At 40.0% G+C, this 24,387-nt stretch overlaps 1 protein-coding gene across 4 annotated transcripts in view; it reads left to right on the top strand.

Moving 5' to 3' along the window:
• Nucleotides 1-24,387, top strand: part of LOC132883352 (spectrin beta chain, non-erythrocytic 1-like) — a 202,851-nt gene that overhangs the window by 76,890 nt on the left and 101,574 nt on the right. For all 4 annotated transcript variants that reach the window (XM_060916867.1, XM_060916869.1, XM_060916865.1 and 1 more), the window contains 9 exons: nt 1,351-1,524; nt 3,131-3,222; nt 3,475-3,555; nt 3,838-3,953; nt 10,074-10,186; nt 12,933-13,120; nt 18,636-18,753; nt 19,906-20,064; nt 22,164-22,466. In XM_060916867.1, the coding sequence (XP_060772850.1) occupies nt 1,351-1,524; nt 3,131-3,222; nt 3,475-3,555; nt 3,838-3,953; nt 10,074-10,186; nt 12,933-13,120; nt 18,636-18,753; nt 19,906-20,064; nt 22,164-22,466 (1,344 nt within the window). The remainder of the gene's footprint in view (nt 1-1,350; nt 1,525-3,130; nt 3,223-3,474; nt 3,556-3,837; nt 3,954-10,073; nt 10,187-12,932; nt 13,121-18,635; nt 18,754-19,905; nt 20,065-22,163; nt 22,467-24,387) is intronic.

Raw genomic sequence — 24,387 nt, 5'->3', positions numbered from 1 at the left:
TAACACGCTACGCCGCCAGGGACTCAAGTCCTGCAGTGCCAGACGTGTCCCCTTGCTTAAGCCAGTACATGTCCAGGCCCGTCTGAAGTTTGCTAGAGAGCATTTGGATGATCCAGAAGAGGATTGGGAGAATGTCATATGGTCAGATGAAACCAAAATGGAACTTTTTGGTAAAAACTCAACTTGTCGTGTTTGGAGGAGAAAGAATGCTGAGTTGCATCCAAAGAACACCATACCTACTGTGAAGCATGGGGGTGGAAACATCATGCTTTGGGGCTGTTTTTCTGCAAAGGGACCAGGACGACTGATCCGTGTAAAGGAAAGAATGAATGGGGCCATGTATCGTGAGATTTTGAGTGAAAACCTCCTTCCATCAGCAAGGTCATTGAAGGTGAAACGTGGCTGGGTCTTTCAGCATGACAATGATCCCAAACACACTGCCCGGGCAACGAAGGAGTGGCTTCGTAAGAAGCATTTCAAGGTCCTGGAATGGCCTAGCCAGTCTCCAGATCTCAACCCCATAGAAAATCTTTGGAGGGAGTTGAAAGTCCATGTTGCCCAGCGACAGCCCCAAAACATCACTGCTCTAGAGGAGATCTGCATGGAGGAATGGGCCAAAATACCAGCAACAGTGTGTGAAAACCTTGTGAAGACTTACAGAAAACATTTGACCTCTGTCATTGCCAACAAAGGGTATATAACAAAGTATTGAGATGAACTTTTGTTATTGACCAAATACTTATTTTCCACCATAATTTGCAAATAAATTCTTTAAAAATCAAACAGTGTGATTTTCTGGATTTTTTTTTCTCATTTTGTCTCTCATAGTTGAGGTATACCTATGTTGAAAATTACAGGCCTCTCTCATCTTTTTAAGTGGGAGAACTTGCACAATTGGTGACTGACTAAATACTTTTTTGCCCCACTGTACATGCGATGTGAAAGATCCGCATTCGCGTCAGGTAGCGTTTAACTTTTGTTTCATGCCAACTTGACCTGTGACTTCACAAGCCTCAGTCATGAGTCTATCTAAGGTAAAAATGGAGGAGCTGCTTATTATTAACCTGCTGTTCATCACACACACCTTCAAAAGATAATATCTGGTTGGTGCCCATGACGCACTTCAGGATTTTGTGGTAAAATTCAGATTTTCCTCTCTGCCTGCTAGGATTTACTCGTTAGTAAATGTTGGCACATCTGCATTCAGCAGACTCCTTTCTTTTCACCAGCGTCACAGATGGAGACGCGAGAAGAAACGCAGTATTTGTACTGTAGAAATGATCATCTTTTTTTTTACAAAATTTTACATTGGGTCTTGAAATAAAGTTGATGATAATCTGTCATTTCCAGCCGAAGCCCACAAAAGGCCGTATGAGAATTCACTGTCTGGAGAACGTGGACAAAGCTCTGCAGTTCCTCAAAGAACAGCGTGTTCACCTCGAGAACATGGGCTCTCATGACATTGTTGATGGCAACCACCGCCTCACACTGGGCCTCATCTGGACCATCATTCTGCGCTTCCAGGTCAGCTGACAATAGTGCTTCCCCCCCCCCCCCCCCCCCCCCCCCAATTGGTTGATGTATTTCTTGACGTGATTTTACTCATCGGTGTGGTGTTCCTAAAATTGAAAAATACATAATAATCCAGTTAAAGCAGTATATTAAGTATTATCCATACAGGGCACTTGTTCCATGGAATAAAAACGTGTTCTATTCCCTTCTAACGGGTTTCATTCATTTGGTTCAATAGCGTGCAATATTGTTCGCATATCGCTTATCCTATTACATCACTCTACCCAATGGAGAATGGGTGTTGAATATAGTTTACGATATTGCATGGTTGTCAAGGCAACATGACATCACACGTCAGAGCTGATGCGAATATCCAATTAGAGTTTTCTGCTGCGCATGCACATAAACATTTCTTTGTTCGCCAAGAAAGAGAAAGATGCGTTGAATGCCTGAAAGTCTACCAAAACTTCATTAGATATTCTTCACGCATATTTACAAGCAGTGGTGAACCGTTACTATTAGAGCTGGGACTTGAGTTCCAAAAAAGCAACAGGGCAAAGGATTTTGCAAGGGATTAGTGGCAGGCTGCCAGGTCGCGCCGTTGTGTGTATCTGTCAATGTTGATTTTAAAAGTAACTAAGTAAATTACACAGGGAAATGAATACTTAAGTCTGAGTGAAAAATACTGTGGCAAGCTGCGTGAAAGAAGAGTCTGGAGACAGAAATCTTAGTTTCTCGGTCGTTAGCATGGGCTACTTGCTCTCAATAGATAGCACTGGCTTGACTGCTTTATTAGCATTCGCTAACACTACTGATGAACGCTACACCGGCCAGAAGCTGACTTCACTGCCGCGCTAACAGTGCTGACTTGCGGTTAAACTCACGTTGGCCTTCGAGAAGGCCGAAGGCGATACATTTTTGGTCCCTCCCACTATAAATAAAAATCTGATTGGTTAATTCATCTGTCACTTCCTACATAAACATACACTGCCATGGCCTTCTGTCCCGGCAATAAAGTCCTAACCAATGAGTGAGCCAGCTCTAAACTCTTCTCAGCCTAGAGACAACAAACAACAATCTCACTGGAGAACTTGATTTTAGTGTTTTCAGGACAGTAACCCTTTCGTTTCTGAAGCACATTTGATAGAAAATGAGGCCAAATTAGAAGAGAATAATTATAATGAAATTATGAACAAGTGAAAGCAATTAAATAGAACATTTGAAATGCTGACATGTTTGGACCGTCTCTGAAGACCTAGAAGGCCCTGATGGTTCCCCTCTGTTTACAAGAGAAAAACATACCAACGGACATCGAAAAACTGGAAGTGTGTGTATGTAGAAAAATAATAACTCCGACTCGCTCAATATCATGCTAGCTGAATGGAATGTCTGATATACCACTCAACGCCAGCCAATATTATTTAAATGTTTTTATAGTTTGCTTTAAGGTATGGATGTGATTTCAAGCAGGCATGTGTCATGTATAGTATATTATCATTGGTATGAGAAGTAAAGGAATAAGTGGTTGTGATGGCGCGCGCATGTGTGTGTGAGAGAGCGCTTCAGAGTGTGTGGTGCTTGTACATGAGCAGATCTTGGTTGGAATTCTGTCTGACAGATTCAGGACATTAGCGTGGAGACGGAAGACAGCAAGGAAAAGAAGTCTGCCAAGGATGCACTGCTTCTCTGGTGTCAGATGAAGACTGCAGGGTGAATGAACACACGCATGCACACACACACACAGTGTCACAGTGCCAGGTATCAAGTAATCAGCCTTATGCTTAATTCAAAAGGAGATTTTAAAAAGATTTCAGTTAAAGACTTGCTGATTATGTCATGACATTTATACCAGTTGAGCTTCAAGTTCTCAGTGAGGCTTGCTAGATTTTGTTGATCTGACAGTTCATGCTTGGTCCAGTCCTCTATCTGCTTCTGAACTCTGACCTTTCTTTCATGCTACAGTTATCCAAATGTCAACATTCACAATTTCACCACGAGCTGGAGAGACGGCATGGCCTTCAACGCCCTTATTCACAAGCACAGGTATATACAGTAAACTATTATAGTTCAGTATGTTGTACAGTGAAGTGCTCTCTCTCTCTCTCTCTCTCTCTCTCTCTCTCTCTCTCATATTCACCCCTTGCCTTTTTCTCTCTTCCTCTCCTTCAGTTAAAATATACAGTATATATTAGTATATAGCAAGAAATAGCAGAAAGCGGGTGAGTGTTAACGTGAGTACGAGATAACAGTAAAGATGACAAAACTGCAGATAAGAGGTTACATTCCTCTCACTTTCTCTCTCTTTCTCTCTCTCTCTCTGTCTAGGCCTGACCTGATAGACTTTGACAAGCTGAAGAAATCCAATGCCCACTATAATTTGCAGAATGCCTTTAACCTGGCTGAACAGCACTTGGGCCTCACAAAGCTGCTAGACCCTGAAGGTGCGTCTCTGCAAGCAGTTAAATTTCCACATCACTTTTGCTCTTGCTTTCACGTTTAAAAGGGATGACCCCAACACCACTTTGCTATGTTTAGCAGCATCAGAGCACACTGTGTTTAATATGTCAGAGTTCTTCGAGATGAGCTTGCTCCATAGATAGTGTTTTGTCATGTTAACTCCATCTGGCATAGAAAAATGAATCGCTCCTCATTAGTCAGTTACGTCTATAACCTACTGTTTGAGGCTTCACGGTGCCCTATATCTGCAAGTAGGACAATGCTGTTATAGCCTTGCAGCTGAGGAGCAGAAGGTAGAAAATAGTCTCCACGAACACAAAATCAGGACATCGCAGTAGGAAGCCTTATTTTGTTGTTGGTTTTAAGATTTACTGATTTTTACAGGTTGTCTTCACCTCTGTGTTACCAGACATTTAGTATCGGTCATGTGTGTTTTATAGGACAGTTTGTACAACAATAGAGTTCCTTAAAGTCTCTGAAATAAAGTTAGCACACAGTATGTTTATCTGTGTGGTATCAGTGAAGGCAGTGTTTCTCAAACACTGGGTCGCGATGCGCCATCTATTGGGCCGCAATTTTTACTTTTTCCAAGTTGAAGCTAATTTTTTCTCGTAGTCAGGTACAATTGCTGGGTTGTATCCGACGTCACATGCACCTCATTAAACTATGGTCACACTACAGCTCGCGATGCTTTGCGATGGGTTGTCGATCAAAATGAGGCATTTTGGTGGCGATGCACGGCGATATAGACTGGTACCAAAATTCAAAAAAGTGCTTATTTAAGGAGTTAAAGGCATTTTTGAGACAAAGTCGGCAAACAGTCTTATTTTGTCAATTTGGGTGTGCCGAATTCAAATCTGCAATATGCCGAGCTCTATCTGACCTCTGTTGACCTCTAGAGGTCATTGAACTTTGGGCCTGTAAACGTCTCAGCTGAACCCAGTTTCTCAGCTTTCTAAGGAATGAAATGTACTAAAATGATTAATGAAGTTAGCAAATGGCCTTGTTTGTTAAATGTTTGGGTGCTGAATTCATTTTTCATTTGTAAAACGACATATGACCTCTGATAACCTCAAGGTCATTAAACTTGGCCTATAGGCCTGTGCATTTAACGGCATTTTTAAACTGACTTTACTCCCCCAAAAAGAATATGAACAGACAAAAAACAAATAGAAAGGAACAAATACAACATTAAATGCCAGTCCATGTACATGTGGCTTACTTTTCACAATGAGAATGCCTACATAACATTGCATTACATTTAGCGGTTATTGTTTATACAAAGCTACTGAAAAAAGGCCAGATTCAGCAGCATACAAAATGTGGGGGTATACAGGTTAATCAGGGTTAGTGTGTATATATATATATATATATATATATATATATATATATATATATATATATATATATATATATATATATATATATATGAGTTTTTTTTCTTTGTTTTTTGTAAAGGCTTTACCCCGTTTAAAACAAAACAAACAACAAAGAAAAAACTCTCATATCTATATCCCATTAATACACTTTACAATAGATTATTAGATTCTAATAGAGTAGATGAGCCAAAATAATTGGGGATCTTTTTTTAATGGGCCCCGACTCATTACAAGTATGAATAGGTGGGCCTCGAAACAGAAAAGGTTGAGAACCCCTGCTTTAAGGCACATTAATGCACTGTATCTGTCACTAGGAAATATTTTAAGGTGTATACGGTGCCAGACAAAAGTTTGGACACGTTCTAGTTCAGTGGGGTTTTTTTCTTTGTTTTTATTAATTATTACACCATGTCTTAAAGTAATGACGGACGTCATTTCTCTTTACTTAGTCATGCGGTTCTTGACATAATACGGATTTTGATCTCAACTGCATTAAGAAGGCACTAACTGCACTAATTAACTTTTGACAAGGCACCTGTTAATTGAAAAGCATTCCAGGTGACTCCCTCATGAAGCTGGTTAAGATAATGCTAATAGTATGTAAAGCGTCAAGGTAAACGCTGGATACTTAGAAGAATCTAAAATATTAAACTTTTTTTTGTTTGTTTGTTTACCTCATAATTCCATATATGTTCTGTGTGTTCTTTCATAGTTATTTTATAGTTTTTGATGTCTTTAGTATAATAAAATAGTCACAATACAGAAAAACCTATGAATGAGTTCAGGTGTCTGAACTTTTGACTGGTACTGTAGGGCTTAAGGACCACGGATATATATATTTTTCAAGCTTTTATTGTAAAAGCTAATTAATGGTATACCACATGCACCTTCCCAGCTAAAAGATTTCTACTGAGCATCCAAAAAAGAGTGGTACCACCACAGCGAAGAGAAAAGTAGAGTTTGTCACTTTATCTATCAAAGGGTATCGAAGAGCCAGAGGTTTCAGAGATGTGTTAAAACAGGTAAAGCTAGGGTAGGCCATTGATTTTAGAAGCATTTTTGTTATATTTCTTGAAATTCTCTTTACATCCTGACCGCAATGAATAAATCAAATGCTCTGACAATAAACAGAAAAAGCCCATCCGATCACTGAACGGCCTACCTGCCTGTCTACGTGCACACGCTCGACCCGTGCACTCGTCATGCACGACCAGAGACTTCCACAAGGCTAGACAGATATATTGCAGACGTTATAGCTAAAGTTAGTGAGCTAGTCAAAAGATGCAAGTACAAAAAAAAAAAAAGCCATCTTCATTGTTTACATTCATTATCATAATGTTAGGCGTTTTCTTCCATGTGAATGAGACATGAGGTATTTTGGGTATGACGACGACACACAACACTCTTCCCCTCAATGCACTCTTATGGTCTCGTCCTCCAGCAGTAGTCAGGCAGTGTGCGTTCATGTGTTTTGGCTTTAGAATGAGGGCTGAATGGAGGGGGGATTTTTCGGTTGGAGACTTTCAAAGTCTAGTTTTGCCAAAATGACCTACCCTGCCTTTAACAGGGATGCCAATATTTACAGTTTAGCCATAGCAATATGGGAGCTGACTGGAAACTATGCTTTTTTGGCTTTTTCAGGCAATCTAATTCACCCAGTTCACCCAGCCAAAAAAAAAGAAATTCCGTGAAAAAGAAAAGGGTGCAGGAAATGAAGGACACTTCTGTTTGTCAGTATTATTCCTTTGCATCAACTTTATCTTGGTGAACTTTGACATCTGAATTCACAAGTCTTGTTCTTGTGAGGTAATGGAAAACATGAAAGCAGGACTGCGATCTTATTGGCTGTTTAAAAAAAAAACACGTGGAGGGGCCGCTTACTATTTGTTAAAGCTAGACAGCCTTTCAAGTTCATAAAATCAGTGAAATTTAGTTCCCTCTGAAATTTGGTCATTGTGATGTGTTTATTTATGTAATATCTAAAAACAACAAAAAAACAGGCCGTTCTGTGGCTGGGAAGTTATTTAATTTGAGGGGATTAAAGCAAATAATGTGCATGAAATCACTCGCTTTGCGCAGTCAAGCAGACAGAGGAAGTCCGTGTGTGCATGCGCAGGTTTACCTCCTTCTTCTGGGTTTTACAGCAGTGTTGCATTACTGCTATCTACAGATTTACCTTGACCGTGCACTGACAGTTACATCATTCTGTCACTAAATAAACAGCTGATCACACCGAGGTGCTCGCTGACCGCTGATACTTATTTGTTTGGTCCTGCGTTTCCTTTCCTTTGCAACATAACGTCTTTTCTCGCTTTTCGTGACTGTAGTCAGTCTTTCACGTTTCATTCGCATGCTTGCGTCCTCCATTTTTCCCTCCTGTTTCAAATTTGTATCCCACAATGCCTTGTGCGAATGGGGAAAGCCCACCACATCATGCATGACATAGTATCTTGAATTGAGTCATGGCGAAGCAGGAAAAAATAGCGGAGAATTTAGGGCCACATGGCCTTAAATTCATTAATTGTTCTATTTAAAAAAAAAAAAAAAAAAGAATTAAATTGGATGTCTGTGATTTCAAATTAAGTAGCTTTTGGTCAACTGAAGAAAAATAATTGGGTGTTGGGGAAAATTCTTTATGACCTACACTTGAAAAATCTGAAAGGCAGTATAGCTTTAATGTGTGGTCACACCAAAAGAAAAATTGGGGGGGGGCCTGTCTTTTTTTTTTTTTTTTTTTAAATTGTAGCTTGGCATATGTTGGCGGAAAACCACTTTACTCCTACACTGGATCCAAAATTACACTACCAGAGCCAACATATTTTTGGTGTATACAACTTGACAGTATCATATGATCAGCTACCAGAAGCAGGCTTGATTTTTGTGGGGGGGGAAAGTAAAATATGGAATGTCTCATCTCATCTCATTATCTCTAGCCGCTTTATCCTGTTCTACAGGGTCGCAGGCAAGCTGGAGCCTATCCCAGCTGACTACGGGCGAAAGGCGGGGTACACCCTGGACAAGTCGCCAGGTCATCACAGGGCTGACACATAGACACAGACAACCATTCACACTCACATTCACACCTACGGTCAATTTAGAAAATATGGAATGTACTTAAAAAAGAAAAAAAAGGTGTAGGTTTTATTATTTATGCTGTTAACATGGAGCTGATCCCTTATGCAGATAAACATTAGGGTTTTTTAGTAGCTTGCATTTTTCTGTGTACTAGCAATATAGGTGTCACTGAATCTGACACTGTTGCAAAGTTTCATGGTGGAACCTTGGGTATTGTTCTGGAGCCATAATTCAGTCACAAGAGTCGTATCCCATAGGGAGCTCAGCTGAAGTAACCTGGAGAGAACAAAGGACAGGAGAAAGCATCAGAACATGTTCCTCATGTAGAAGGCTCAAACGTCTCACTTCACACAGCATACTTCAGAGCGCTTCCCTTTTGTGTGTCAATGGGAGAAACTGGGAAGCCATATCCTGCCCTTTTGTCTACAACCCCAATTCCAAAAAAGTTGGGACAAAGTACAAATTGTAAATAAAAACGCAATGCAATAATTTACAAATCTCAAAAACTGATATTGTATTCACAATAGAACATAGACAACATGTCAAATTGTCGAAAGTGAGACATTTTGAAATTTCATGCCAAATATTGGCTCATTTGAAATTTCATGACAGCAACACATCTCAAAAAAGTTGGGACAGGGGCAATAAGAGGCTGGAAAAGTTAAAGGTACAAAAAAGGAACAGCTGGAGGACCAAATTGCAACTCATTAGGTCAACTGGCAATAGGTCATTAACATGACTGGGTATAAAAAGAGCATCTTGGAGTGGCAGCAGCTCTCAGAAGTAAAGATGGGAAGAGGATCACCGATCCCCCTAATTCTGCGCCGACAAATAGTGGAGCAATATCAGAAAGGAGTTCAACAGTGTAAAATTGCAGAGTTTGAACATATCATCTACAGTGCATAATATCATCAAAAGATTCAGAGAATCTGGAAGAATCTCTGTGCGTAAGGGTCAAGGCCGGAAAACCATACTGGGTGCCCGTGATCTTCAGGCCCTTAGATGGCACTGCATCACATACAGGCATGCTTCTGTATTGGAAATCACAAAATGGGCTCAGGAAGCCGTATCTAAACATGATCCAGAAGCGCAGACGTCTTCTCTGGGCCAAGGCTCATTTAAAATGGACTGTGGCAAAGTGGAAAACTGTTCCGTGGTTAGACGAATCGAAATTTGAAGTTCTTTATGGAAATCAGGGACGCCATGTCATTTGGACTAAAGAGGAGAAGAACGACCCAAGTTATCAGCGCTCAGTTCAGAAGCCTGCATCTCTGATGGAACGGGGTTGCATTAGTGTGTGTGGCATGGACAGCTTACACATCTGGAAAGACACCATCAATGCCGAAAGGTATATCCAGGTTCTAGAGCAACATATGCTCCCATCCAGACGACGTCTCTTTCAGGGAAGACCTTGCATTTTCCAACATGACAATGCCAAACCACATATTGCATCAATTACAGCATCATGGCTGCGTAGAAGAAGGGTCCGGGTACTGAACTGGCCAGCATTCCGTTTTTATTTACAATTTGTACTTTGTCCCAACTTTTTTGGAATCAGGGTTGTATTCTTCCTGGAAGTTTGACTGATGTTTGGGGACACGGACACTTTGAAATGTGTATGTATGATGCGTGTGTTTCTGTCTAATGCAGATATCAGCGTTGACCATCCTGATGAAAAGTCAATCATCACCTATGTTGTCACTTACTATCACTACTTCTCCAAGATGAAGGCCCTGAAAGTGGAAGGCAAACGTATTGGAAAGGTGAGACAACGACTCGAGTCCGAAAGGTACATCATTATTTACCCTGAGAAATTGGTGCAAATTCAGAGATGGGTCAGATTACTCGGTGTGCCATTTACAGTGGTGCTTGAAAGTTTGTGAACCCTTTAGAATTTTCTATATTTCTGCATAAATATGACCTAAAACGTCATCAGATTTTCACACAAGTCCTAAAAGTAGATGAGGAGAACCCAGTTAAACAAATGAGACAAAAATATTATAATTGGTCATTTATTTATTGAGGAAAATGATCCAATATTACATATCTGTGAGTGGCAAAAGTATGTGAACCTCAAGGATTAGCAGTTAATTTGAAGGTGAAATTAGAGTCAGGTGTTTTCAACCAATGGGATGACAATCAGGTGTGAGTGGGCACCCTGTTTTATTTAAAGAGCAGGGATCTATCAAAGTCTGATCTTCACAACACATGTTTGTGTAAGTGTATCATGGCACAAACAGGGGATTTCTGAGGACCTCAGAAAAAGCGTTGTTGATGCTCATCAGGCTGGAAAAGGTTACAAAACCATCTCGAAAGAGTTTGGATTCCACCAATCCACAGTCAGACAGATTGTGTACAAATGGAGGAAATTCAAGACCATTGTTACCCTCCCCAGGAGTGGTCGACCAACAAAGATCACTCCAAGAGCAAGGCATGTAATAGTTGGCAAGGTCACAAAGGACCCCAGGGTAACTTCTAAGCAACTGAAGGCCTCTCTCACATTGGTTAATGTTCATGAGTCCACCATCAGGAGAGCACTGAACAACAATGGTGTGCATGGCAGGGTTACAAGGAGAAAGCCACTGCTCTCCAAAAAGAACATTGCTGCTCATCTGCAGTTTGCTAAAGATCATGGGGACAAGCCAGAAGGCTATTGGAAAAATGTTTTGTGGACAGATGAGACCAAAATAGAACTTTTTGGTTTAAATGAGAAGTGATATGTTTGGAGAAAGGAAAACACTGCATTCCAGCATAAGTTGTTTATCCCATCTGTGAAACATAGTGGTGGTAGTATTATGGTTTGGGCCTGTTTTGCTGCATCTGGGCCAGGACGGCTTGCCATCGTTGATGGAAAAATGAATTCTGAATTATACCAGAGAATTCTAAAGGAAAATGTCAGGACATCTGTCCATGAACTGAATCTCAAGAGAAGGTGGGTCATGCAGCAAGACAACGACCCTAAGCGCACAAGTCGTTCTACCAAAGAATGGTTAAAGAAGAATAAAGTTAATGTTTTGGAATGGCCAAGTCAAAGTCCTGACCTTAATCCAATGGAAATGTTGTGGAAGGACCTGAAGCGAGCAGTTCATGTGAGGAAACCCACCAACATCCCAGAGTTGAAGCTGTTCTGTACAGAGGAACGGGCTAAAATTCCTCCAAGCCAGTGTGCAGGACTGATCAACAGTTACCAGAAACGTTTAGTTGCAGTTATTGCTGCACAAGGGGGTCACACCAGATACTGAAAGCAAAGGTTCACATACTTTTGTCGCTCACAAATATGTAATATTGGATCATTTTCCTCAATAAATAAATGAGCAAGTATAATATTTTTGTCTCATTTGTTTAACTGGGTTCTCTTTATCTACTTTTAGGACTTGTGTGAAAATTTGATGTTTTAGGTCATATTTATGCAGAAATATAGAAAATTCTAAAAGGTTCACAAACTTTCAAGCACCACTGTAGATTATCTGCTGTCAAATATTTAAGTTATTCCATGAAATCGAGTCGTATATGAGCTGATAGCCGACGAGGTGCTATAAGCTGTGTACAACGAGATTGAGTAGAATAACTGTTTTATTCTGTCCACATTCAATGGATTTTGAGAAACGGAGCATTTTTATATTTTTTTTTGCAAACTTGATAGATAACTTTATAGAAAATGTAAATAAACCGGCGAAATGACGAGCAACTGTGAAAAAAAATGCTATAATAATAATTCTTGAAAATAATAATAAAAAAGATACGTTCTTACCATCAAATACTTTCATTTCATATTTCGTTGCTCCCCCCCCCAGAGATTTGTTTTCGAGTAGAGTTTTTATTTCGTCCTCGGTTGGTTCAGCAACACACGCTGCCATTTTGTTTTTCTCTCCTCATGGTATACGAGCTGATATCCTAGTAATAGTGTAGCCAATCAGAGCGCACGATTGCTCATATCCAGTGAATGTGGCTAGAATAATATGCAGTGTCACACCAAAGTAAGAACTGTTTTAAAAATAAGTCCTATCCAGTTCTATATCTCCGAAGAGGGCAAGCATTGGAATAAACATCAAATAGGATTCTCGTATGTTGTCAGTGTATTTCTGTCTCAGTCATAATTTAACAGCATGGCTTCCTTCCCCATTCTACAGAAGTTAATAGCACTTGGTCCAGTACGTCCTATTAATTTGCATTTTATTATTATTTTTTTATCCCCAAGCGCCAACAGTGACTTTGTGCGCACAAGTGAATGACGCAGCAAGATCCCAAATCAAGGTCATGAAATAATGATGCATGCACAGAACGGAAACCGTTTTATCATATTTTTCGTTTCCCGTTTTAATAATTCATGTATAAGCATCTAAATTATGCTAGTGTTCTGGTAAATTTGATGCACACTCCTGTAAAGACAGCATTCCCCCAGCTTGACTGATAAGCTTACTAAGCATGTCTCTGCTTGCAGGTTAATAGCAGTAACTGAATCTTCTCAAATGCTGTTGTATACTTTCTGACTGCATTCCTTGTGCGTAGGTGCTAGATAACGCTATCGAGACCGAGAAGATGATTGAGAAGTACGAATCCCTGGCCTCGGACCTGCTGGAGTGGATTGAACAGACCATCATTATCCTCAATAATCGCAAGTTTGCCAACTCTCTGGTTGGAGTGCAGCAGCAGCTTCAGGCCTTTAACACCTACAGAACAGTGGAGAAACCTCCTAAGTGAGTTTCTACTGAAGAACATGTTACCGTTCTTCCTTCTTCCTGAGCAGTAGTATGATTTTGGTCCATATTATAAGGTCCCCTGTTCCAAATATGACCGTAGCATCAAAGATATGAAAAGCAGAGATCAGTGTTAAACGGTGTTTTCAGACTTGGTCCGTTTCAGTCTTCTAAGTAGTCTCAGAGGTGGTCAGAGTACAATTCCTTTGTGGTCCACTTGAGTTTTTATCCCCTGCTGCCCGAAAGGCCCTAAGGGGGATTATGTCGTGGCAATGTCCGTCCACCCCAGGAAGGGTACTCACCTTCTGAAATCAACTCCTCTCTCAATTTTTGGAGGAATTTCACAAAACTTGACAGGATTCTTTGTTACATGTTGGTAATATGCATATTGCAATTTCATTCAATTCAATGGCATTTTACCAGAGTTACAGCCCTTGATTACCAAACTTGTACTTTGACAGTTTCATGAGGGTGTATTAAGCACTTAGAGGATAGATATAGTTGCCAGCAGTGGATATTGTTCTCTCGGAGCACTCTTGTTCTCAATAGTATCAGATAGCAACATGAGAGAGATGCTAATAGAGCCAGTGTGACACTAGCAATTACAAATACGATAGAACTCAACCTGTTAGGCAACAGTAATAATAGCATTCTTGGGTTTCATGTGACATCACATCCACCTCATTAGTTATTCAAAACTTTAGCTGGTGGTCTACCAAAGCTCAGTTGACAAAGCGCTTGTACGGAGAAGCTGCATTGCTGGCATGAAAAATGCCTTACGCTTGCATTGTTTTAGGTTGTTTGATGCGATTAAACCGTGAAACTAATAAGTTTCTTTAGGGTTCCTCGTGAACTAATAAAAAAGGGTGAACGAACACAGGATTTCACAAAAAGGCGTCGAGAAAGGTGGCTTTTGAACCTCTCACTGAAATCGAAGGGAGCCGAGTCGAAGCATGCTCGAGTTTGCAGTGATCACTTGGTGAAAGGTTTGTATTTCCCTCTCAGCTATGGCCTTAGTGTTTTCCAAGTATTTTTCTTGCTATTTGTCGTTGTTTTATGGTACTTTTTTCTTTTAGTCACAAAGTGCTAAAGTCCCCAGCTGTTTCTTTGTTTACTCCTCACAAAGTCCATATGCATGAAGGTCGCGACAAAATTCTTCCCCAGCCGTACAGTTACAATGCGCCGTGATCACTTCTCCGTCTTGTTTAACTAAGGCCAAGTTTACATTAGACCGTATCTGTCTCGTTTTCTTCGCGGATGCACTGTCCGTTTACATTAAACCGCCTGGAAACGCCGGGAAACGGGAATCCGCCAGGGTCCACGTATTCAATCCAGATCGTGTCTGCTCCGGTGCTGTGTAAACATTGAGAATACGCGGATACGCTGTGCTGAGCTCTAGCTGGCGTCGTCATTGGACAACGTCACTGTGACATCCACCTTCCTGATTCGCTGGCGTTGGTCATGTGACGCGACTGCTGAAAAACGGCGTGGACTTCCGCCTTGTATCACCTTTCATTAAAGAGTATAAAAGTATGAAAATACTGCAAATACTGATGCAAATACTGCCCATTGTGTAGTTATGATTGTCTTTAGGCTTGCCATCCTTCCACTTGCAAGTGGTAAGTGATATGCGCTGGGATCACACACACAATGGCTCAGTCCCGAATCACAGCTTGTGCACTTCACTCGCGCGCTCTGTGAGCTGCGCAAGGCCGGAGTGCGCACCCTCCAGAGGGCACTCGCTGTTCAGGGCGGAGTGATTTGGAGCGCAGGATGCCTGCGGAGCCGAGCGTATCCGTGTATTGGTGTTGCTGTGTGCACACTAATCGTTTTAAAAACATTAATCTGATGATCCGCTGATACGGTCTAATGTAAACATGGGCTAAGATCCAGGTCTTTAAAGGGGTTTCTGATGATCTTTGGAAATGATTTACCTGAGAGATAAGAGCCAACTCAAGTGCGAATCAAACGAACTGTTTGTTTACACTTCAACTTGCAGCGCTTCGTTGTAAAGATGCAAACGAAAAGCTTTAAAAAAAAAAAAAAAGCATACTTACACAGGCAAAAACAATACAGGATTCATTCGGCAGCAACTTGATCCCGAGGTCCTTTACCCAGCCACATACAAAAAAGTTGTAAGCCTCCATACTCTTCCACGCTTTCATCTGTTTTGCGGTGTAGAAGGATGTCTGCAACACCAGATAGTTCGAGATGTCGGGGAACTCAACTGAAAGGTAGTTTTCGAGATCGTATGACAAATCCTTCTTTCCCAGACTGTAGGGGTTGATTCCACTGCACATACAGAGTATGTGTGTAATTTATGTAGTTTATGCATGTAATTTATCTCCCTCAACCACTCACATCAGCCAGGACTACAAGAGGCATATCGGGTAAAAATTCAATTCAAATTGCTTGAAACTGGTCTCATTGAATTCAGAACTGAATGCAGAGCAACATACTTTTTACAGATTTAAAATGTTCATCCGTTCTTGAAATATCACAAATCAAAGATTTGAAAAAAAGGCCTAATTTTAGAAAACTGCCGTAATATGTATTCGGATCACATGGTCCAAAATGAGCCTCATTAATGAATGAGATCAAATGTGTTTTCATAATAACTGTGTATTCTTTTTCAAGATATTTACATGGAAATGGGCAGGTACATAGATGGCTGTATACTGAATACAAAGTTTGAAAAAATTGGTAAAAATAAATTATGCAAATAAATATTTAATTAGTATTAATTATGCTAATTATGAGACATGTTAAATCAGTACACTCCTTCAAAGTTTCACCAAATGGCTTTATTTGTGCAATATAAAGCTGATCTTAACTCTCATTTATACATCACAAAGAAGGAGAAATCAATATTAATTATAAAATATGCATAAATAAGCACTGAATGTCATTCACATCTACCGTTCTCTATCAAAATAAAACAAAAGAATATTTCTAGTATCTTCATCTCATCTCATTATCTCTAGCTACTTTATCCTGTTCTACAGGGTTGCAGGCAAGCTGGAGCCTATCCCAGCTGACTACGGGCGAAAGACGGGGTACACCCTGGACAAGTCATCAGGTCATCGCAGGGCTTCTAGTATCCTCTTTGTGCTATTTCTAAATAGGGCCTACTAGTGTTGAAATTAAAGAATATAAATTATTTTTAATTAATATTCACAGCTTTCAAGGCAAACCTTGAGAAAAAACTGTGTGAGCCACATCGAGTAAACAATTCCAGTTAATTGAATTGAAATTGACACTCGTGTTTCTGACTTTTGCTTTTCTAAAATCTCATTCTGACCACTAAGATCTCAGTATCTTTCGTCAAAACTACAGTTATATTCTAAAATGGTTATTTATTTACATTAGTTTGATTTGAAAAAGTAAGTAGGTAAAGCTATGAAAATTCACTTCAAAGTCTCCTGTGAAGCATAACGTCAAAACTAGCAGATGGAAAATATTCCTGAATACTTCATCAAAAACAGTGAACGCTGCAGAGTATCCCTATAAAAGTTATCTGATTGATATTCATGAGGAGAGAGAGAGAGCCTGACCCAAAAATCACCGGCAGTTTCCCGACGTCCCGCGAGCAGAGAGTGTTTTCTCTGTTGTACCAACTTCAACCTGCCGTTACTCCCAAAGTACTGAACAGATCTTAACGAGAGAAATTTCTTTGGAAAGCAGAAAGTTTAAGCTTTTTAATGATAGTATTCACTATAGAAAATATTCAAGACTTAAGCAATGACTGATTTGGAAACTTAGATGAGCGTCTGCATGCACAATTTTCACAGCATGGCCAGCGAGCGTCTGATACGCCTAACTACAGTCAGTAGCTCTGTGGCATGAAGCAGGAGTTGATTTTGATGGTATAGCATCATGTAAATCCACCATTTTCAGCATCACTATTGAGTAGGCATGTAACGATCCACCCAATTCGCGGTTCAGTTCATTTCACGATATTGGGTTCATGATTCGAAAATTAAATGAAGAAAGTTTTATCACCAAAAAATGCAACAATTATTTTCCTATTATTTATCAACTTAAATATTCCCTTTGTTAAATAAAAAAATAATTTTCTTAATAAGCAACAGTAATTATTTACACAAATTTGTAAATGTTGGAGTAAAATATAATAGCCTATTAACTAAAATATTCATTTTATTCAAAATTAAAGTTAATAGCCAATAGGTCTTTTCTTAATAAACTTGTCTGAACAGTTGTACTGCCTCCATTTGCTTATCTTTTCTTCAGCTTTCGGTCGTCTGTGAAGAGAGATCTCTGATTTCTTGTTTAAGGAGAGCTGAAGTCATTTTTAAACTTGCTTTATTTCTCAATTAACGTGTTATTCAATTACGTTTTTGGTTTTAGCAACCTTATATCGTGACTCATATTGGCAACTAATTGCAATTAAATCTTACACTTATCGGCCTATTCGGTTCATAGCCATGTTGAATGTAGTTAGTTTGGTCCACAGCAGGCGTCGCTTATCCGCGCGATCTTCACAAGACTTGTGCGAGAATTCGAAACATGAAGTGTCAGCCAGGTGTCCGTGCCACCATTTTGAAAACTGTTTTCCAAATGAAATATTGCACAAAAACGAGTTTAAATGACGATTACTGCCTACTTTTTTCAAACTTTTCTGATTGGTATCAAAGCAAACAAAACTTCCAGCTTGATGACATCAGCATTCAAAAGAGGGCGCGCACATCTTTTGACGACGTTGGCAGATGTTGGTCACTTTGATTTCTGCTGTACATTTTACTTCCGTCCTACGATGTCTCTCACAGGTCTCAACGAATCTCGTTTATGGCCATTGCTTTGACATATGGACTGATGTATTACATAGCATATTTCAAACACTCATAACTTGCTATAGCAGTGACAAAATAGCTATCAAAAATGCATTCCTGTATTTAATGAAATGAGAAATAGAATTTTGATAATAAATAATTTGCCTTCAGTTCTGCTTTAAATCTATTTGTATAGTCAATCACACAACAGCTCTTTCCTATTTTGTGTGTATGTGTGTGTTTTGTAACAGCATTAGAGCTGTGTTGCTTCTGCCTAGGGTGAAGTCGTGTGCATTCCCGCTATTATACGTTAACAACACAGTTACAGCCAGGAGAAACTAAGAGATCATGCAACCTGATGATAAATAGGATTCAGTTTTTATTTCATCAGTTCGAATCGTGATAAATTTATATCATGATTTATCTTCAAATGATATATTGTTGCATGCCTGTTATTGAGTGTTACACATATTCACTGGTAAACTATGGTAAATGAGTTGTTGTTGTGTACTAGTGGTCTGAGATCATCAGTGTTAAAATTTTCCTCGAAAAGAACCGAGTCCCCTTGTATTGTGAACACCAAAAGCACCAAGTCCATATGCAGCTTGTTCCCATTCAGGTCCACTTTCACAGGACTGAGTATGGTTTATTTAAAATGAACTTTGGTGGAAACATCCTAAATGTCAACAACAGGCAGATGATTGATTTTTGTTTTGTTTATGCAGGTTTACAGAAAAAGGCAACCTGGAGGTCCTGCTGTTCACCATTCAGAGCAAAATGCGCGCCAACAATCAGAAAGTCTACATACCTCGAGAGGGAAAACTCATATCCGACATCAACAAGGTATCATATTTCCATGTTGCTTGGCTGTAAAATATCACATTTATTCCAGGGATTCAAATAACATTTGATTGAATAAACTTGGTCAAAAAGGTGAAATTTTACTGATTTAATTGATACTTTAACATGGATTCATTCGTCTGCAGCTGTATTTGTTAATGAGTAAAAAGTGGTTTAGAATGGCATAAAATCTTCAAAAGTATACTGTGAAATGTTGACGTAGGAGAAAACTTTTAGGCCAAGTTTGTGAGAAACCTGTATTATTTCTGTCCACATTCATTGGATATGAGCAATCGCGTGCTCTGATTGGCTACTCTATGACTAGGATATCAGCTCATATACTGTGAGAAAAACAAAATGGCGAAGCGTGTTGCTGAACCAACCGAGGACGAAATAAAAACTCAAAAACAAAACCCTGAAAAAATATAAAATAAGCAACAAAATATGGCATGAAAGTATTTGATGGTAAGAACGTACCTTTTTTTATTTTTCAAGAATTATTATTATTATTATTATTATTATAGCATTTTTTTACAAATTGCTCCGGTCATTTCACTGGTTTGTTTACATTCTAAGCGGAAATGATTTTGTCAGACGTTTTGTATAAAGTTTTTATTTATCGATTTTTGCAAAAAATGAATATAAAAATGCTCTCTTTCTCAACATCCAGTGAATGTGGATATAATAAAACTGTTATTTCATTCAATCTCGTCGTGCATGGCTTATAGCTGACTCGGCGCTACATGCCTCGTTGCTCATATACCGTACGACTCAATTTCATGGAGTAACTCTTAAATATTCCAAGGAGATATCAAGAGTGTGGACTTGTAGCCAAGAACTGTTGCTGTAATCATAAAGACTGTCCTGTGTGCATCCCAGGTCTCTTATTCACATTCTGCTCCTACTGAACAGTTTTATTCCATCTTAAGTGTTGTACAAATAAAATTGAATTGAACTGTACAAATGCTTGGAAACCTTGGTTGCATACATCAAAGTATCCTTTTATAAGCCTTTTGCAGTGTTTGTTCTTGTAGAATATTCAAAATGTTTGACACTATTTAGAATATTTAAAGATGAATATATTGGAGATGGTGTTTGCACTGTAAAACAAGGGTATTTATTCTGGCTTGACTGATGGTTGATTTGTGTATGTAGGGATGGGAGAGGTTGGAGAAGGCAGAGCATGAGCGGGAACTGGCTCTGAGGACGGAGCTGATTCGCCAGGAGAAGTTGGAGCAGCTCGCCCGCCGGTTCGACCGCAAGGCAGCGATGAGGGAGACCTGGCTCAGCGAGAACCAGAGACTTGTCTCTCAGGTATGTCACATACACACGGTTACACATCATTACGGCCTTGTTAGTTCACATACAGTGCCTTGCAAACGTATTCATCCCCCTTGGTGTTTGTCCTGTTTTGTCGCATTACAAGCTGGTATTAAAATGAATTTTTGGAGGGTTAGCACCATTTGATTTACACAACATGCCTATCACTATAAAGGTGGACTTTTTTTGGGTTGTTTTTTTTTATTGTGACACAAACAATAATTAAGATGAAAAAACAGAAATCTGGACTGTGCATAGGTATTCACCCCCCTCAAAGTCAATACTTTATAGAGGCACCTTTTGCTACAATTACAGCTGCAGGTCTCTTGAGATATGTCTCTATTACCTTAGCACATCTAGCCACTGGGATTTTTGCCCATTCCTCAAGGCAAAACTGCTCCAACTCCTTCAAGTTAGATGGGTTGCATTGGTGTACAGCAGTCTTCAAGTTATGCCGGAGATTCTCAATTGGACTGAGGTCTGGGCTTTGATTAGGCCATTCCAAGACATTTAAATGTTTCCCTTTAAACCACTCCAGTGTCACTTTAGCAGTATGTTTAGGGTCATTGTCCTGCTGGATCGTGAATCTTCACCCCAGTCTCAAACCTCTGGCCGACTCAAACAGGTTTTCCTCCAGAATTGCCCTGTATTTAGCGCCATCCATCTTTCCTTCAGTCCTGACCAGCTTTCCTGTCCCTGCAGATAAAAAAATATCCCCACAGCATGATGCTGCCGCCACCATGCTTCACTGTAGGAATGGTGTTCTCAGGGTGTTGGGTTTGTGCCACACATGGCATTTCCCATGATGGCCAAAAAGATCAATTTTAGTCTCATTTGACCAGAGAATCTTCTTCCATGTGTTTGGGGAGTCTGCCACATGCTGTTGGGCAAACTCCAAATGTGATGATTTTTTTTTTAAAATGACTTTTTTTCTGGCCACTCTTCCATAAAGCCCCGCTCTGTGGAGTGTACAGCTTAAAGTGGTCCTATGGACAGATACGCCCATCTCCGCTGTGGATCTTTGCAGCTCCCTCAGCGTTATCTTTGGTGTCTTTGTTGCATCTCTGATTAATGCCCTCCTTGCCCGGTCTGTGAGTTTTGGTGGGCGGCCTTCTCTTGTCAGGTTTGTAGTGGTGCCATATTCTTTCCATTTTGCTATAATGGATTTAATGGTGCTCTGTGGAATATTGAAAATTTGGGATATTTTTTATAACCCAATCCTGATCTATACTTCTCCACAACTTTGTCTCTGACCTGCTTGGAGTGCTCCTTGGTTCTCATGTCACTTGCTTAGTAGTGTTGCAGAGTCAGGGTCCTTCCAGAACAGGCTGATTTCTACAGACATCATGTGACAATCATGTGACACTTTGATTGCACACAGGTGGATCTTAATCAACTAATTATGTGACTTATGAAGTGAATTGGTTGGACCAGCTCTTATTTAAGGGTTTCATGCGAAAGGGGGTGAATACTTATGCACACTCCAGATTTCTGTTTTTTCATCTTAACTATTGTTTGTGTTGCAATAAAACAACAATGTGCGCCTTTGAAGTGGTTGGTATGTTGTGTAAATCAAATGGTACTAACCCTCCAAAAATCCATTTTAATTCCAGCTTGTAGAAACCTTTATTCATCACTTTACAGTGAAATTCATCCTCTGCATTTAACCCATCTGAAGCAGTGAACACATGCACACACACTCAGAGCAGTGGGCAGCCACACCAGAGCGCTCGGGGAGCAGTCAGGGGTTCGGTACCTTGCTCAAGGGCACCTCAGCCCAAGGCTGCCCCATGTTAACCTAACTGCATGTCTTTGGATTGTAGGGCAACAAAACAGGACAGACACCAAGGGGGGATGAATACTTTTGCAAGGCACTGTATATCACATGAAACCTCTCACTTGCTCTTGTGTTTAATATTTTTTTTTTAGCTCTCGGCAAACCCTTGTGGCCAAATGTAGTATCGCTGTCTTTCAAGCTACAGATTGTTTTGTAGTATATTTTTGCATTTTATAAAAGGCAGAAAAATTCCTAACGACATAACATGACAGTTACACTTGGTAATCTCTTCAGCCTTGTTGCTTGTCCCATCCAGGACAACTTTGGTTTTGATCTGCAAGCCGTGGAGGCGGCCACCAAGAAGCACGAAGCCATCGAGACGGATATCGCTGCGTACGAGGAGCGTGTGCAGGTGGTAGTGGCTGTAGCCTCCGAGCTGGAGACCGAGAACTACCATGACATCAAACGCATCACGGTCCGCAAAGACAATGTTCTGCGGCTGTGGGACTACCTCTTGGAGCTCCTGAGAGCTCGACGCCAAAGACTGGAACTCAACCTGGGCCTGCAGAGAGTCTTCCAGGAGATGCTCTACATCATGGACTGGATGGATGAGATGAAGGTCTCTCTTTCTCTCTCACACACTCATACATTCATTCATACATACATACATACATACATGCATACATGCATGCATACATACAGTGCTCAGCGTAAATGAGTCCACCCCCTTTGAAAAGTAGCATTTTAAATAATATCTCAATGAACACAAACAATTTCCAAAATGTTGACAAGACAAAGTTTAATATAACATCTGTTTAACTTATAACATGAAAGTAAAGTTAATAATATAACTTAGATTACACATTTTTTCCAGTTTTACTCAAATTAGGGTGGTGCAAAAATGAGTACACCCCACAACAAAAACTCCTACATCTAGTACTTTGTATGGCCTCCATGATTTTTAATGACAGCACCAAGTCTTCTAGGCATGGAATGAACAAGTTGGCGACATTTTGCAACATCAATCTTTTTCCATTCTACAACAACGACCTCTTTTAGTGACTGAATGCTGGATGGAGAGTGATGCTCAACTTGTCTCTTCAGAATTCCCCAAAGAAAATAATTTCTTTCCACCACAAAGGTGAAGGCTACAAGAAGATCAGCAAAGCTTTACTTATCATTCAGAATACTGTAGTAAAAGTGGTACAAAAATTTAAGAAAGATGGAACTGCAACCATCTCACAGAGACGTCTAGGTCGTCCACGGAAGTTAACACCTCGACAGGAGTGTCTTCTGATGAGAAGGGTTGAAGAAAATCAGCATGCAAGTTCACTGCAGTTATCAAAAGAAGTAGAAAGCCAAACTGGGGTGACTATTTCCCGTGACACAATACGGCGTACACTGCAGAGGAATGGCATGCGTGGATGCCGTCCACCAAAGAAGCCTCTCCTAAAGCCCAGGCACAAAAAAGCCCGCCTAGAGTTTGCCAGGGCCCATGCTGACAAAGATGAAGACTACTGGAACTCTATACTCTGGAGTGATGAGACCAAGATAAATGTTTTTGGAACTGATGGCTTCAAAACTGTATGGCGTCGCAAAGGTGAGGAATACAAAGAAAAATGCATGGTGCCTCCAGTGAAACATGGTGGTGGCAGTGTCCTTATGTGGGGCTGCATGAGTGCTGCTGGTGTCAGGGAGCTGAATTTCATTGATGGCATCATGAATTCACAGACGTATTGCTCTATACTGAAAGAGAAGATGCTACCATCACTCCGTGCCCTTGGTTGTTGTGCACTTTTCCAACATGACTAAACACGCATCTAAGGCCACTATTGGATTTCTGAAGAAGAACAGGGTGAAAGTGATTCAGTGGCCAAGTATGTCTCCTGATCTGAACCCAATCGAACACCTATGGGGAATTCTGAAGAGACAACTTGAGCATCACTCTCCATCCAGCATCCAGTCACTAAAAGAGGTCGTTGAAGAATGGAAAAAGATTGATGTTGCAAAATGTGGCCAACTTGTTCATTCCATGCCTAGAAGACTTGGTGCTGTCATTAAAAATCATGGAGGCTATACAAAGTACTAGATGTAGTAGTTTTTGTTGTGGGGTGTACTCATTTTTGCACCACCCTAATTTGAGTAAAACTGAAAAATGTGTAATCTAAGTTATATTATTAACCTTACTTTCACGTTATAAGTTAAACAGATGTTATATTAAACTTTGTCTTGTCAACATTTTGGAAATTGTGTTCATTGAGATATTGTTTAAAATGCTACTTTTCAAAAGGGGTGTACTCATTTATGCTGAGCACCACACACACACACACACACACACACACACACACACACACACACACACATATATATATATATATATATATATATATATATATATATATATATATATAGTCCAGAGTTAACTCATGATTAATGATTAATCACACACTTTTTTTTAATCTGTTCTAAATGTACCATAAAGGGATATTTTTCAAGTTTTTGTGCCACAGGAGTGGACAAATCTGCTTGCTTTATGTAAA

Source organism: Neoarius graeffei, chromosome 3, assembly GCF_027579695.1.
Source record: "Neoarius graeffei isolate fNeoGra1 chromosome 3, fNeoGra1.pri, whole genome shotgun sequence".
NCBI lineage: Eukaryota > Metazoa > Chordata > Actinopteri > Siluriformes > Ariidae > Neoarius > Neoarius graeffei.
The sequence above is the reverse complement of the archived record's forward strand: the minus strand, read 5'-3'. Positions and strand labels throughout refer to the sequence as shown.